The sequence below is a fragment of the Morus notabilis genome, unplaced genomic scaffold (genome assembly GCF_000414095.1).
Source record: "Morus notabilis unplaced genomic scaffold, ASM41409v2 Scaffold184, whole genome shotgun sequence".
Lineage (NCBI taxonomy): Eukaryota > Viridiplantae > Streptophyta > Magnoliopsida > Rosales > Moraceae > Morus > Morus notabilis.
In genome coordinates, this window is record NW_010387636.1 from 361371 (window position 1) to 379109 (window position 17739).

Sequence of the window (17739 nt, forward strand, 5' to 3'; positions counted from 1 at the left end):
AGTACAACACGATAGAACAAAGCACATCGAAATTGACAAACACTTCATCAAAGAGAAGCTGGACAGTTGCCTGATTTGTACACCCTACGTATCTACACAGGGTCAACTTGCTGATGTACTCACGAAAGGACTTAATAGTTCAGTGTTTCAGAATCTTGTGTCCAAGCTGGGAATGGTGAACACCTATTCACCAGCTTGAGGAGGAATGTGGAAAACGCAATCTATTGATTTTGTAAATAGGATATATTAGGAAATTTTAAAATTTATATTTTGTATCCGTAAGATTAAGGTAGTCAGTTAGTTTCCTGATATCTCATGAATAAGGATAAGGTATAATCTAGGATATTCTACTTTTGTGTATAAAACCCTAAGAGGACCGGCTGTACAGAATTAATTTCAAAGAATAAGAAATATTTTTTCTTCTATTTTTCCACAAATGCAATTGTCGGGAAATGGTTTAAGGTATGTACATCTTTGTCTATTATGCTTAGAAATGGGCAACTCCCTTTGTTAAATTAGTAATTTTATCTTTTATTTAGGATAGAATTGCGTAGGTGTACTAGATGGAACTTATATTAGGGTAAGAGTGCCTATGACAGAGAGACCAAAGTACCGTAATTGACATGATTCTGTAGCAACAAACGTCTTGGGAGTATGCACACGAGATATGGAATTTATATATGTGTTGCTTGGATGGGAAGGCTATGCAGCTAATGGTAGAGTATTACGCAATGCTCTACGTAGGGCAAATGGTTTACGTGTTCCAAATGGTAAGTTTGTTAGTTACTAGTATAGTAGATTACTCATTCTTTGTTACATCGTTCTTTATTACATCTACAAAATGTTAAATTTATATTTATCAATTCTTTTAACAGGATGTTACTCTATTGTTGATGCTGGATACACCAATTATAAAGGATTCCTTGCTCTATTTTGCGGCCAATGATACCATCTCAAGGAATAGGAATGCACATGAGTATTTTAATATGAAACATTCACATGCTAGGAATGTGATTGAGAGATGTTTTGGTGTACTTAAGAGTCGTTGGGTGATTCTTCGTAGTCCATTGTTCTTTCCAATTAAAACTCAAAATCGTATTATCTTCGCATGTTGTTTGTTACATAATTTTATTAGGTGCGAAATGCCTAATGACGTTCCATATCCAATACCAGAAGATGAGTATGAGAATGACGAAGAAGATGAAGAAGAAGATAATGATGATTTGATAACGGTTGTTAAGCCTTCAGAGGGGTGGACTGAGTGGAGGAATACTATAGCACAAGATATGTTTAATGACTGGAGGCATCGTAGGAATGCATAACAATTGTACTTGTGTTTTTTCCTTGAAAGTTGTAACAAAACTTGTGTTGTTTGCTTGTATTAGGACAAACTTATGTTGCTTTGTCATGTTTTTTCCTCGAATAATGTGTCGCTTTGTTATGTTTTTATCTATAGTATTTGCAAGTTACTAATTATATGTCATAGAGGATGCTGATTCTTGATTGTATACATATTTGTTCTTTGTTATTGTTAGGATGGACACTTCCAAATCTAGAGGTTCAGGTCAAAATAAAAGGTTTTAGAATGAAGATGAGGATAAATTCTTAATTAATACTTTAATGGAGTTATATAACAAGGGAACATATAAAGTGGAAGGTAATTTCAAGTCTAGACATCTGCAAGCTCTTGAGAAAAAGTTACATAATAAGTTGTCATGATGTGACTTACTAGCTAGGCCACACATAGAGTCAAGAATTAAAGGTTTGAAAACTCATTTTCAAATTGTTCATGAAATGCTAACTGGGCCTAACTATAGCGGTTTCGGATGGGATCCAGACAAAAAAACGGTTACCGCTGAGAAGTCGGTGTTGGAAGCATATCTCAAGGTACTTGTAATATAATTCAGTATTATAGTTGATAGTAATAGATGTTGTTCATCTAGTTTAATATTTTTTTTTTGTTAAATTTAGAGTCTCTGGGAAGCATTACCGTTTAAGACCAAGGCTTTTCCCTACTATGATGACTTGTGTATAGTTTTCAGCAAAGATCGTGCAACTGGTAGGGATGTTGAGGCTACTGCTGATGTAGTTAAGGAACTTGAAAAAGAAGTAGCTAACGACATTAATAGTGACGATGACTGTTTCAATAACATTCGCAATATGACTTATGTGGATGAAGTACAATCAATGTCTTTCTCACAAGCATCAGTTGTTCCTCAATCTCAATGGTCATCTAAAAAAAAGAAAAGTACAAACAATGCAGAGGCTTATGAAGCCATTGAAAGATCATCTAGTTTACTTGTTGGTGTTATTTAAAAGGCAAGTGAACGTTTAAGTCGGGCTATCGGTGAAGACATGATCGAAAAATATAACCAGATTAGAGATGAGCTACAAAGGACCACAACCATTAACACAATGGAACGACATAAGGTAGCTCGGATGTGATAAAGGATGATGCTTTAGTTTCATACTTTTTAGTATCCCTGATGATGAAAGAGATGAGTGGACTAGAGCTTTGCTTGCTAGTGATATTTAGGAGTGTTTGTTTAGTTTATGTGGAAAAACATAGCCGGATTATCTTTTAATATTGTAATGCATGTGCTATGCATTTCTCTTTTGATATTGTAACTAATTATGATTATGCTTAACTTTGTTAAATTGTATTAACTAGGAATTTGTTTGACTTGGCATATGACTATATTTTGGGATTAAATATGTAGTTGAATGATATATTGTTATTTTTATTATTGACAGGGGCCAAAGTTATATTTTTCAGGGAACATATCATGGTATATGTCAAAAGTGATCATATTTGAGCTTGTGATAATTTATTATTACATAAAAATATCAAATATTATTTTTTTTACAATTGAAATATAGTTTTTAAATTTTATCCTTCAAATAAAAAGTTTTTTTAATAATTAAATTATTTTTTTACTATTTTAATTAATTAGAATATGAAATTATTTAGGATTATTAATCAAGGGTATTTTTGTCAAAATACAGTTTATTTTCATTCCTTTCCGTTGTCAACCAAATAGCATAATCCTCATTCAGGTATTGATTCCATAACTCCAATTAAATTAAAAAATCGGTTTATGATTCCAGCACATTCCAATTCAATTCTATTACTATTTTCATTATCATTCTGCCACTGCAACCAAGCGCACCCTCGCATCTTTAGGTGCTAGTTTTTCTTTTCTCCTCTTTTAGGAAAGATTTCTTTCTTTTTTAAAAAAAACTAAGATACTTTTATTATCACAAAAGGATAAAAGGAAAAAAAAAAAAAAGAGAGAGAGAGGGAAAGAAAACCTTTTACCTTATGCGGCATTCTTTGAAGATGCATTTGTTTATGGCATTTTGTTATATTGAGAGGAAAGTCCTTTACATAATGAAATGGCATAATCATTAAGCTTAGGAAGTTAATTAGAAATTTTTACAAAAAGATTTAAATGAGACAAATTTAAAATTTAGGTGAAAAAATGAGAGTTTTCAATGTTTATGGTGCAAAATAATAATGACTTTAAAGTTTAGAGACACCAGTGAGATTAATCATTTTCTGTTTCATTACAATTTTATTGCTATCATTTTTGTGTTTGTTGTTCTTTTTACGTAACCATTTTGTTTCATAATTCGTCTCTGTTTCATAATTCGTCGTTCATCGAGGCAATTGAAGCTTGCAATTTAATTGTCGGTTTTCATATTTTAGTTTTTTTTTTCTCTTTGTCGTTGTTCTCCTCGTTTTATTCTTTTTTGTTTTGCTGTCTTTTCTCTACTTGTCTTTTAAACCACTCGGTGTTATTTTGTCATATTATGGTGTTTCTTTTTTGTTTTTGTTTTTTTCCCTGGAGATATATGCAAAGTCTCTTCATCAATGAATTGTCTGGTGTATAGAGCTCTGATTGAACCTATTCTTGAAAATTATTATTTATTTACTGAGGAGAAGCATTTTTAAAAAATCTTCCTCAGTTGTAACCTTATTTTTCTCTTCATTTACTATTTGATTCACACCACATTTAACATGTAGGCAAGACGTGTTTAGCGAAAGGCATATTAAATAACCGTCATAGAAGCATAACACATTTTAACTTCTTGTAACGCTTAGGGGTTGTTTGGTTGGGGGATTCGTACCCCGATTCGAATTATGATTCATGATTCGCTACAGTGTTTTCTCTCACAAAAAATACACGTAAATCTCATGATTTTAATCCATGAACTAAACGTCTCCTTACTGTCATGTTCTCGAGGCAGAGAGCAAAGCTTCTTCTACGTACTGTAGAATCTATTCCCTTGTTTTGTCATTGGGCCAAGTTTTCTGGCTTTGTTCACCTAAGGAGGCACTCTCTCATGGTGGCTCTGAATAAATGCGTTTATTCAAGGGCGCGAGGAGGGAAAAAAAAAGTCTTGACAATAGGAGGTGGAATAAAACTTTTTTGTCAATGGGGTGCATAGCTATGTCTATTGAGTTTTTGGATATGGAGATATGAGATTAATTTTAGTTTGGGTTATTTTTTATCAATATAATATAATTCACATTTATATATATAATTTTTTTAAAATAAAAAATTTAATTGGAGCTTAAGCCACCGTTGGACTTTTATCGGTTTCGTCTGTTGACAATTGAGTCTTTATTAATAAAAGGAAAAAAAAAATCATAGTGTAGGTGTATTTATTTTCTAAATCAAAATACGTGTCTTTTTCTCAAAGATTATTTACAAACTTTCTTTGTATACCAGGGCATTTAATTATTATGTCCAAAAACCAAAACCAAGCCAAAGCTCAACCTTTAAACTTTCTTTATCGAACAGCGAGGGGAAAAAAAGAGATTATCTATTCATGCTTAAAAGAGTAAGGACTTAGCTTTTTAAGGAATCATGTGTTGGCCTGAAGGTCTGGCCTTCTCTTTTTTTTTTTTTTTCTTTTTTCTTTTTTTTTTTTTAATTTTCTCTCTTTTTCTTTTTTCATTTTGACTTTTTTTTCTTTTTTTTTTATATGTTGCCTTTTTTTTTCTTTTTTCCCCCAACATTCTTTAGAAGCTATTCTTTTTTTTTTCAATGTCTTTTTTTAAATATTTGTTTTATTCTCACTTTTTTAAATTAAAATAAATCTATATATACTTAAAAGAGTTAAGGACTTAGCTTTTTAGAAGCCATGTGTTAGCCTCTATAGAGACCACATATTAGCCTCCTCTTTATTTCTTTTTTTTTTCCAATTTATTTTACTTTCTCTCTTTTTCTTTTTCTTTTTTCATTTTGACGTCTTTTTTATTTTTCTTCTCTCTTTGCCTATTGCCTTTTTTTTAATTATTTTCCCCCAACATTCTTTAGAAGTTTTTTTTTTTTTTTTTTTTTGCAATATCTTTTTTTAAAATACTTTTTATTCTCACTTTTTTAAATTAAAATAATTCCTTTCAATTTCGGATATATCTCTACTTAAATTTTTCTTTTTTTCTTTTTGTTAAAGACTCACCATACAACTTAAATTCTTTTCGATGAGCTCTTTTGAAATACTTTTTTTTTTCTCTTGCTCCAATTATACTAATTCTCACACGCACACTGCGTACACACTCGCATATTTAATCAAAACACATGTTTTGATCGGAACGCATATTTCAACTCATTACTTTTTTACTTATATATATATATATTATTTAAGATAAGTCTTGTTAAACTTTCTTCTTCGAATCTACTCTTATTAAAATAATTTTTCTCAAACGTGTGACTCCTTAATATCATTTTTTAAGTTTTCTACTTTTTCTTTATTTTTCTTATTCCCTCAAATGATGTTTTGCAATATTTTTTGTTATTTCTTTAATGTTATGTTTTTTACAATTCATGCAGATTCATTAAGTATGAATGAGTTTTTAAATAGAGACTGCCGAAACATAAGATAAAACATACAGAATGTTTCGTTTTTCTTTTTATAAAAAAACAAAACAAAGATCCTATGTTTATAACCATGACTCATTGAAACAACTTTACCTAATTTGATGATGTCAAAATATTATTCCTCAAACGAGTCATACTCATATATTTCATATGATACTTTAAATTATTTTTTTCTCAAAAGTAATCCTCATAAATATTTTTTTTCCTAATTGCCCGACTAAAGTAATTCTTCTCACATATTTTTCTACTTACTCTAGCATTTTGTTTTCTTTTTTAACAACACGCTATTTGTCTCATAAATACCAAACATGTCCTTTACCTATATTGATATAATTTCTCTTGCATATGTCCCCATTCAAATATTGTTTTCAAACGCACACACATACACATATTTAATTGAAATGTATGTTTTAATTGAAACATGCATTTTGATCCTTTTATTTTTTTTGTTCATTTTACATCTTTTGTTTTCTAATCATGCCTTCTCAAATTTTATCCCCCAATATGCTATTATTTAAATAATTTTAAATATGTGTTTGCCTAAATATTTTTCTTTGTTGTTGATTTTTTTTTTAAATATATGTGTCTAAAAATTATAGCATATTAAATACTCACGCGTGTAACGCTTATTTCAAACTAGTAATAATCAAAGTGGCCAAACCTGTTATGCTTCAAATCCTACACAATATGTTTTTTTTTTTTTTTTTTGTTATAAAAAACCCACTTTATTTATTGTGATACTGTTACTATCGCCATGCTGAGCTCATCCTTGTTTAGTACTCACCCAATTTACTGATCCAATGAGAGGACTATCTCAAACCCAAGTGTCAAATTAATTTATGGACTAAAAATGAAGATTTCAATGCTTGTGGTACAGTTTAATATGCAACATTCTCCTAGTTAGGCAATTAGTCTAGTCAACTTTGTCACCAATAAACAACCAATGACATTGAAATTTTTTCATGCAACTTTTTAATCAGCATAATTTCCGCAATTACTTTATTCAACGAGAAGAAAAAGTCCAGAAAAGTCCTATCCTCTAAATCATGATCTTGAAAAAATGGAAAAGAGAGGTTGTTAAAGAGTTCCAATCTTATATTATGACGTGTTTCATTATAAATCAAAACCCCACTTGATTATGCTTCAACTCACAACATTTGACATGGATAATGTGATTTTACAGTTTCACTGAGAATATATTAGTTGATCTCTCTATTTCAAAATCTTTTATAAATTCCAATTAGCATTTGGAGAGTAGAAAAAATAAAAAATAAAATAAACAAACTAAGAATTTCGAATAATTAGTCAACTTTGACACTACATTTTAACTAAATAAGCTATTATTGTTACTTGAAAGGTTGATAATTTTTCTTTCAAGGTCATGATTGTAAGTCGGACAATATTGGTGTTAAAATCAAAATCCCACATGTGACATGTCAACAGAAATTAGAGAATGTTATCATTTGCTCATGTGGCTGATATGGACCCGTTTATCAGTTTATGGTAATGAAATGCCTCATCTTGTGATCATTTTTCTTATGTATAAACTAAAGTACTGGCTTATATAATGACCCCACAATCATCAGAGTTGCCCAACATGGTATAAACCAAATCAACAAGTAAGTTTTCTTCTAGATAATGCTTTGGCTACAAACTTTAAAATAAAAAATTGTAATTTATTACTAGGTAAATTTCGGTACAATATCAACGTTCTAGTTGTTTAATAATAATAAATAATTTTATTATAATTATATTATTAAATTATAACAATAATAACACATATTAAAAGCAAATAAGTATACAAAAAATATATGGTGATTTATCCTTATTGTAAGAGCTACTTCCACTTTTCACATTTGCAGATTTTCAGAAGGATAAAGAACTCAAACCTATAAACTCGCAATGTTTTTCTATAATTTACTTCCTTAAACTATCCCATTCCCTAATAGATGTGTAATTAGAACAACCAATTTATGTGTAAAAACACCAATGTACTCTTACAGTCTTACAAAAAATTACAAAGTTCGATCGGTGTACTAACTCTGCACTTCCACAATAATTAGGCTTCATATCAACACTTTTCAGTGCAAGAAACTCATTAGCTTTAACTTTTTATTATTATTATTTTGTATTTCGGTATTTCAAGTAAGCTTTAAATTAAAATGAAACTAAACCACGTAGGAAGGTCATGATCATGAGTCTCGGAATTTTATTTCTTTTTCAAAGTTTAAAGAAAAAGAGAATTCCTCATAAACCGAATTTCAAGTAAAAGAAGGCTTAGTGCATGATTATGGTTGTGTAAAAGTCGTCCACAAATTTACCTTGTTTGGAATTTTTGTTAATTAGTGTTTATCGCAATTAGCATAACTGACAACTTATAAGAGTATTTCAAGTAAAAGAAGGCTTAGTGCATGATTATGGTTGTGTAAAAGTCATCCACAAATTTATCTTGTTTGAAATTTTTGTGATGATCGCGATTAACAGAACATACAATTTATAAGAATACCTCTCCCTTTCAAAACATAGAACGAAAACCGTAACTTCCAAATTATCATCATGAAATTTTATCAATCAAGGGCAGTGATGGAGAATTATGGACCACAATGACAACTTTCGTTTCCAACTTTAGTTCATTTTGCATAACAAAAAAGGTTGCACTATGAGCTAGGTTGTCTCGGTCTACCTGTACTTCTAGAACCAATTTTTATTCTAATGGGACCATTCTATTCTGATTTGAGTCTAAATTTTTTGCACATATATTTTTTATGGAGATTTCATTGGTAGATACTGATAAAATAAACTGTCGGAAATATTCTGTTCTTAATTATCAAATTTATATAAAAAATTATTTGTTATGTATTTTTTAAAAATATAATATAATTTTAATTAAATTTAACAGTTAAAAACTAAATCTATTGATAAAAAGGTCTTATTTTACATCTCATTCTATTATATGAAGTGTAATTCTTAAAATAATAAAATCTTAACAGCTTGGATTAGTATGAAGGGATGATAAGAAAAGAAGCCCACCAAAAACCAAAGAAAACAAGGGAAAAGGTGATGGGGAGGCGACAAACAACTCTTCTTTCGGGGAATCATAAATCTTACATCTTTAGCAAAAACACTGACATGATCCAAGAGAGAATAAAAAATAAAATTTCTCAAATGCAGACAATTTTGAATGCCTGAAAAAGCTAGCCAGCATATTCTTGAATACAGATAACAGATATTGAATATTGATGCCGCATGTCATTAAAAATTTTGCCAAGTTATAATTCATAATACACTTTTTTCAACGAGATTTTGCAGTGCCTTATATTTTCTTAGATCATGTTCCTTTTGTGGGTGGTACGAGCATATTTTGTTATTTTTTTCAAACATTATACTGTACGTAATAAAATACTCGGTAGTGGGATACAAAAGATAACGTGACACAGAATAAACCTACCAAAATCCACTTTATGCTAAAAATTCCATCGTATTTTCACCGTTAGAAACCTGACATTCCATATGTTCCGAAAGAAAAAAAAAAATCCCACAAATCAAAAAGCCTGTCAAAGGTGAATATTTCCATATACCCCACGACGTTGAAAATGAAATCTCAATAATCCATTCCCATTCCCCACTTTTTTCCTTTAATATGTACCACTTTCTTTATTTTACTCAAGTGTGGTTCTCACCTAAAGCATGTATCAACATCCATGCAATACAGCAACATTATTTGTACTCTCACACATATCATAACATATCAATCTACTTATGACTTGTTTGTTTCACTGGTTCAGTTCAGTTCAGTTTAAATTGTAAATCAAGTTTAAAATTGTGTTTGATAAACACATAGTTCGAATTGTATTTCTCATTTAAATTAAATTAAAATATCCAACTTAGAATTTAACTCCCTCATTAATTTTAATAGTTTAAACCATTTTTTAATAGTAAAATATGTTCATTCTCTTTGCTTTTTACACCTATTAAATATAAATTTAAATTTAAACTTTAACTGTAAATTTAAACACTATTTTAAATTACAGTTTAAACCATATAATTTAAATAAAAAAATTTTAAATCAACACACAATTCGAACCGACTTAAAAAGAAATCCCACTATTCTTCGACAAAACCGAAAGTGAAATATGCAACACTACACTATCAATTGTGACCATCTTTGTTCGACGAGCCTTTGTCCTCATGGCAGCATTAGAGAGACATAGTCCTGACCATTCTCTGATTTAGAGAGAGAAGAGAGGAGAGAGAGAGAGAGGGAGACAAAGCCAAAGGCAAAGGCCTATTTCTTTCACAAAAACCGGAGGGTTTTAGCCTGTTTCTTTCCCTCGAATTCATCGAATATTATATTTTCTATATAGTGCTTTGAAAGGAAGAACAAAATACTCACACAGCTTAAAGGGTTGATACATATATATATATATATATTCCATCTCAGAAGGAAAGTAAAGCTTTTCTCAGCTGATTATTCAGAGAGACCAAGATGGGAATTCATCTGAGAATGGCTTCTTTCTTTGTTCATGCATGTTTTCTTCTACTACTACTACTGGTCAACTCATTATCTCAAGAACAATATGTGCTCGAAAGTGTTGGGAGTACTACTTATACAAGCAACAATGAGAACACCCAAAAGGTACTACTATAAAGGTCCTGAAATTATATCTTGGTTATACATATTTTTGTCTTCTTTTAAGAAATGTTGAAAGCTTCTTTGATTTATCATGTATATTACACAGCTGAGTGAAAAACTGTTGTTTGAGATAACAACTCATGGATTTCTGCTCTGGGCATCAATGGGATTCTTGATGCCTATTGGGATCCTCACCATGAGGATGTTACACAGAGAAGAATGTGGAAGAAGGCTCAGAATTCTTTTCCAGATTCATGCTGTTTCACAGGTTTTTTTTTTTTCCCACATTAATCTAGATTAAACTGTAAAAGGTCTCTTTTTTATGTATATTTTCTTTTTTTGTTTTGTTTTTTTTCAAAAAACAGTACCTTTATAATTGACAAACAATGTCTCTACAGTTCTCCAAAAGACTTTTTAATGATGGTGAAAGAGAAATTAGAACAAACTCCGTATTGGCTTGCAAATATTTTAAGTAGCCCACAGATTTCTGATCACTAAAGAAGAAAAAAAAGTTAATTATTAACTTTACTAGTATATCCTCAGGTTTCTTAACCAGATTATCATGAATCTTAGAGATCAAGAAAAGACTGTATTGCAATATCAATTTTAGAATCCACTAAATTAATAGCTTTCTGATCTCATTGTTTCAACATAATTAAACATGTGTTACAAATATATGAAAACAGCAATATTAACTGATACAGTAAATACATGTAGTCATTTATATATCCCCATGAATTATACACCTACTTTTTATCAATGATTATGTGTGTGTGTGGCTGCCGCTCCTTTTTTTTTTTTTTTTTTTTTTTTTTTTTTTTACAGATTGTTGCTGTTCTTCTAGCAACAGCGGGAGCAGTAATGTCATTCAAAAACTTCAACAACACTTTCAACAACAATCACCAAAGAATTGGGGTAGCCCTCTATGGGATAATCTGGCTACAAGCTCTTCTTGGGTTCTTAAGGCCAAATAGGTAAAATAACCAAAGCCTTTGACAAAAATAAAAGCAATGAAAAGTCACATCTTGGGTTATTATAGAAGTCAGAAAGGAGAAAACAGGAATTTTCACCCACCTCACTTTGTTTACGTATGTGGGTGAAAAAAAGTACCTGTAATTTCTGTGGCAGAATTCTGCTCTTCTTGGTTTTGTTTTATTTATTATCTTCTGACCTTTTCCGAAGTGTGGCCAAAGAAGCAAAACAAAGCTTTTTTTTTTAGCGAAAAATTAAAAAAAAGATAATTTGAGTTATAATTTTATTTAAATTTATATTTTTTTAAATTTAAATTTGAGTTTAAACTCGAATTTAGGATTAAAATTTAAGTTTAAGTTTTTCTTTCAATTCGAGTTTAGAAACTCAAACTCAAATTAATGAACAATATTTTTTCTATTTTTAAAAATGCTATAATTTTTTCGTTTTAATTCTGATTGAGATGATTTTTTTTCTATGTGTTGACAACGAAAAGACGAATAAAACCTGACCTCTATACCCTATTAAAATTTTTTATCAGCATTGAGTTTTTATTAAAATACTATTTAAATACAAATTTAAGTTTTGACTCACTCAAACACAAACTCAAAAATTTTTTTATCTCAAATCATAACTTAAATGTACACAATCAAATACAAACTCAAGTTATAAGTTTAATTCAAATTATAACTCAAATTTAACTCAAAAATTATACTCAAGTTAAACTCTAAAACAATAAATCCAAAGTGAATTTGTCTGACCTCAATGTTTCCCACAAACAGATAAAAAAAGAGGAAAAGTTTGTGACCTAAAGTTTGAATTTTACAAGCTCTATTTTGTCTTTTTATAGGGGGTCCAATGGAAGGAGCATTTGGTTTTTTGTACATTGGATGCTTGGAACTGCTGTGTCCTTAATGGGAGTGTTTAGCATATATTCGGGTTTACAAGCTTATCATGATAAGACATCAAGAAGTATAAGGATTTGGATCTCACTTTTCACAGCCGAAATGTGTTTCATTTGCTTCTTTTACCTGTTCCAAGACAAGTGGATTTACATACAAAAGCAAGGAGTTAACTTGGGCAATGAATTAGCAAGAGAAAAGCCGAAAGAATTGTCTGCAGAGCTTTGCTGAGAAAGCTGCTTAATTAGTTACTCATATTACTAACAAAAAAACTCTTCCTCCTTTCTTCTCTTGAATGTTTTGCTTATTTTTTTATGCTTTTGTTAACTCTTGAAAGAGACATCACTGTTTGAAGTTTGTACATCGGATTGTGTATGAAAATTTTGGGCCCCTTATAAGTGGCAGAATGTAGATTTGTAGAAAGTGAACCAAAAAAATCCAACCTTCAGAAGTTAATGTACTGGAATCCCATATGACAATGTATCAGATTCAATTATGGTATTTCTAGTAATACTAAAATTTTTGAGATACTTCTATAAAAAGTGCAAGAACACTGTTTTAATCCGCAAGATCTTCGTTAGATTTTGTCATTTTTATGTACTTTTTTATTTTTATTTTTGATATGATGTTAAAAAAATTTAATATTTACAATATTACAGTATTTTTTTTTTTATAAAAATTCATATTTAAAAAATTAATTTATTTTTTTGTTATATTTATTTTTAAGTAAAATCACATCTCCAATTGATAAACGAGCCCTTAACAACATGTACAGCCGGATTCAACAGTAGAAAACGTCATAGGTTAAAAGGCACAGTATAAAATGGGTTGACAGACGTTTTCTTTAAGCATAGGCAAAAAATTTTCTTTTACCGATAACTTGTATGCTTTGTAAAAGGACTGTCAATTCTATCACTATTGCCTAATCCCAAACATTTTCAAGGAAAAAGCTGCACATAACCGGTTAGAATAGCAATTCCCAATATTACAAGAGGTGGAAGAATGACAAAGGCCCCAACTGTGGCAAAGAAAACCGAGTCATTCCTTTGAGACACTTGGTTCAAGTAAGCTTGTCTTCTGATGTTTCTCTTCTGTGAGATTGTCAAAAATTTTGCACTAACTTTCTTCAGGTTTTTGCCAAGTGGTAAGCTAAAATCGCCATCTCTGTCTGCTACCAGCTGCGCTAGCTGATCACGGATGGTGAGCTTCCTAGAGCTACCTTCACTCTCATAACCTGCTCACCAACAATAAATCGTTTTTCATTTTTCTTGATCAAGTTATTTTGGAAGCGATCTGAAAATAGCTTTTGTTTTGCAATCTTGTTTCAATAACAAAAATGAATATCTGTAAACGTGATTAATTTTAAGAACATAACCAAATACAAATTCAATAACGATTCCAACACCATTTTTAAAATTTATATTTTCATTTTGATACTCCACCAAACAAATATGTTTTAAAAAAATATCCATAAGACACAAATTTTAAACCATCACATTACATTAAAATCATATCATATTAAAATCATATATTGAATTAAAATAAGTATAACAGATACCACATTATTTGCTTATGACATTATTCTAAGCGAAGTTGATTTTGTTTGTGTTGATGTAGGGACAGAGTTCACATACCATCAGCTGAAGATGAGCTAGTGGAGGACAGCTGCTCTAAAAGATCCAGCTGTGCACGAGCAGAAGACGAACCTTAAAAAAAAAAACATTTTAAAAAAAGAAGCATTTAAACTTTAAACGGCTTCCTTGAAAAAAAAAAAAAAAGTTTAAATGGCATTTATACATTAGGAATGCAAATATGATTTTAAGTAACATACAACAACAACGACAGACCAGTATTAAGAGCATCTCTAAAAAAAACTCTCTAAATTTTAACTATCTAAATTTTAATTAAAATAGTTAGAAAGTTATTTTAGCAAATCATTTTTAGATGATATACTCTAACTATATTTCATTTTTAGTGTCCAGATTATTTTAATATTTATTGAATTTTAAAAAAACTTATATTTATTATGATTTGAAATATATCAAATAGCTAACTATATTTAGTTAATATGAAATGAATTATCTAAAATAACTAACCATTTAAAGTTAAATGTTAAAGTGGAGAAAAATTCTACCTAAATAACTAACTATTTTAACTAAATATGAAATTAGTTAGAGTTGCTCCAAAGTTATTATACTGATTTTGAGACTTTTGAAAAAGGATTGCACGATAACAGTTACTACTAGTCCCTTATTGTGGGGCCCGCGAGCACAAAGGGCTCTAATGGTAGTCAGTCTTTTTAACCCGATTGAGCCATAATTTATTATTGTAGGCTGGGTTAAGCCTGTGTATACTATATAGATAAAAAAGAAATTGCAAAACTGCAATATATCCCACCTATTTTTTCTTTTCCAAAGAATCAAATTCCTTAATTTTATAATATAGAGAGTAATTAAATTTTAAAAAAATAAATAAATAAGTTTGAACATGCAAGATTATAACGACTCACCTTTAATATGAAAGTCACATTCATTTTTAATTTTAGAAATTCAGAATGTTAAAGAAGAAAAAAACGAGAGAAATCACACTTAACACTTCTTTTTTTTTTTTTCTCTAATATATGGAATAACTCTAAGAACCACGCTCCTCTCAATGAAAAAAAAAACTAAGGCATCAAAAATTAAAATGTGAAATCCCCAAAGTATTCTTAAGAAAGTTTTGCTCCGCAACTTAACAATAGCGTCTTGTCTAATTTCTTTTTTGAACGTCGCGTCTAGTCCAATTTTAACTGTTTAATGTTGAAAAAAAAAGAACAACTGGAGTTGTGCAATCTTTTTCAGGTGTTCGTTGACCATTTTTCTTTTTGAATGAATTAGCTGAAATAGTTTGTATTCAATTTCTGTCTTCTCTTGATTGAAAATTAAGTTGTTTGCTCCACTTAAATTTTGAAATTTGCATAATTTTCACGAAAATTGAACTCATTAATCTGTTCTAGCCTTTTCAAGTCAAGATGCCCTTTTATCCTGTGGCTTTTATCAAACTAATCTCTCGTTGAGAGTTCCAATCTAGTTTATCAATTTTGCTCTACTTATTTTGGTTCAAAATCAAAATTTAACACGCAAAGTACCATTACAAAGATCTAAACTCAAAAGAATGTGCTCTAAACTCACCAATCCTGATTCTGAAAAGCTAAAGAACTATATACTAGTTTCCACTTTCTAATCACACAACGAATATGGTTATGCATAGAATCAATCTTATGAACTAAGTATTCAATACTTTTAGCAACTAATTTCACAAAAGTTACAGACCTGGGCAAAGTGGCAATAATCAAAACTCTTTTTGTTTATTGCCTTCAAAAATTAAGCTGAAAAAGGGAAATTCATTATTGCTTACCAGAAAAGGAAGCAGGAGGGTCCTGCTCCTTGACCACTCTTTCGGTTCCCTCAGACTGTGCAAGCGTTTTAAATGAAGAAGATGAAGAAGATGGAGAAGAAGATTTAAAGAGTTGTTTGTGCTTTGGAATCACAAATGGAGGAGGAGAAGAAGAAGAAGAATAAGAATTTGGGCAAAGAGAAGTAGCTCTGAAATTCAAGGCCATGTTTTTGGATTGTTTCTAGCTCATGTGGTGCTCTAATTGGAGTGAAGAAGCTTTTTCTTTTCCAGGTTTTTTTTTTAGGCTATAATTCGGTTTTTGTTTTCTCAAAATACTGCTGTATTATTCCGCTTCAATTTATATGGGCCACAATACAAAACCATTTCCCTCCACAAATATTCCGCAAGTTTCCATCTCTCAAAAGTGAAATATTGTGAGGGGATGTCTATGGTTGGGGGATGTACTTTCCCCTATCTATAGGGTGACATCCAAGGGCTGTTATTGCATTTCAAGGTCTAATTAAATTATCATACACCATACCCCAATAAATTATTTTCAGCATTTAACCTAAAAAATGAATTAAAATAAAAAATTCAAAAACTGACGCCCAGAATCCCAGATTATGTTTTTCTTTCCCATCCCCAACTCTACGAGGTCAATGGATCAGACCTCAATTTTTGAAGAAAGATCCGCGAAAACAATAACTAAAAGCTCAACTATAAAATTCTTTAATATTTTTGTTGACGGTGAATTCTCGTCAACAAAAACAGACTGGATTATCTCTGAGTTTCTTGTTGGATTACCGGCCTTAGTATTAAATATATGTAAGAATTTGTTGGAGAGGCGTATTGTACGTTAATGATTGGTGTGCATAAATAAATAAACACAAGGGATTTTAGAGTGGTTCACTCTATAAAATCAGAGCTACATCCATTGTGGTTGTATATTTCTTTTGAGAGAATTACAATTTACATCAATTGTTCTTTTTTTTCTCTCGAATCTCAACTCCTTTCCTGTATGGGGTCTTGCCCTTTTTATATTGGGGACTTCCTTCGCTGGGTTGATTTTCTTCGTAGGCAGAAGCACTCAAGTGCTCTCCCTTTTTAGGCCCAGACGTAACCCACTAATCACTTGGAGTACTGTTCACTCAGCCAATTAGTCTTCTATTACGGCTCTGTGCGTTTCTGTAACCCTTTTCTGTCCTCTGTGGGGCAGTTTAAGGGTTCGCAATAAATGCCTGCCTTGCAGTCATCCCCCACTTTCGTACGCAATTTGCCACGTCAGACTTTTCTCTAAAGAGCATTCCCCTCGTCGCCAGTGTTGCTTAACCCAACTGTCCTTCTTGGTTGTTGGTTCCACAGTCGAGGGATTTCTATGTCCTAAGGTCGACGGTACGATCTGTCGACGCCAGAAGGAATCGATGCCTTAAGTTGGACTTTTCACTTTGGTTCTTTATAACGGAATCGGAGGGGGCCCCAGACGTCGAGGGTTGTTGCTTTGCAGGGAGTAGTTAAGGCTACGTGTCACATTATCGTTCTTCCACGCGTCCTTCACATTTCCCCACACAACAGCTACTCCCCAGGTCAAGGGTTCCTTTTAGGCGGCCTCGAGCTTAGGTTCGGTCGTACTTCCGTGCTTCGGGTGTGGGAAATCGGTCCCGAGCCTTCGTCTGCAATGATGGCCTGGATGCTTCGGATTTCCTTGAGGGACGTAACCGTCGCGTCGGTCGATTTCTTGTGCTGACGTGAGGCTTTATTTCGAAAGGATGAATGTGAGCCTCCGGATCGCGACTCTTCCTTTTCCCGCCCTTGTTTGTCATCGTCAGATCTAGGCGGGATTTCCTTGCCGTTGGATTTTAAGAACTTCATCCAACGGTCAGGGGTCGAGGACTTTCGTCTCCTTAAATACCTTCTTTGAACCCAAAACCATTTTTTCTTCAAAAACACAAACACTCCCCGCATTCACTGAACT

At 31.3% G+C, this 17739-nt stretch overlaps 2 protein-coding genes across 2 annotated transcripts; one reads left to right on the plus strand and one right to left on the minus strand.

Annotated features, from left to right (window-relative positions):
- Window positions 1–10096: 10096 nt before the first annotated feature.
- LOC21409403 (cytochrome b561 domain-containing protein At2g30890) lies at window positions 10097–12803 on the plus strand. Its single transcript, XM_010115124.2, has 4 exons — window positions 10097–10524; window positions 10628–10789; window positions 11347–11495; window positions 12341–12803. The coding sequence occupies exons 1-4, from the start codon at window positions 10375–10377 to the stop codon at window positions 12621–12623; spliced, it is 744 nt and encodes a 247-aa protein (XP_010113426.1). The 5' UTR covers window positions 10097–10374; the 3' UTR covers window positions 12624–12803.
- Window positions 12804–13284: 481 nt separating this feature from the next.
- On the minus strand, window positions 13285–16077 carry LOC21409404. The gene is made up of 3 exons (XM_010115125.2): window positions 15789–16077; window positions 14027–14098; window positions 13285–13626 (listed from the first exon to the last, which is right to left on the minus strand). The coding sequence occupies exons 1-3, from the start codon at window positions 15991–15993 to the stop codon at window positions 13331–13333; spliced, it is 573 nt and encodes a 190-aa protein (XP_010113427.1). The 5' UTR covers window positions 15994–16077; the 3' UTR covers window positions 13285–13330.
- Window positions 16078–17739: the final 1662 nt, after the last annotated feature.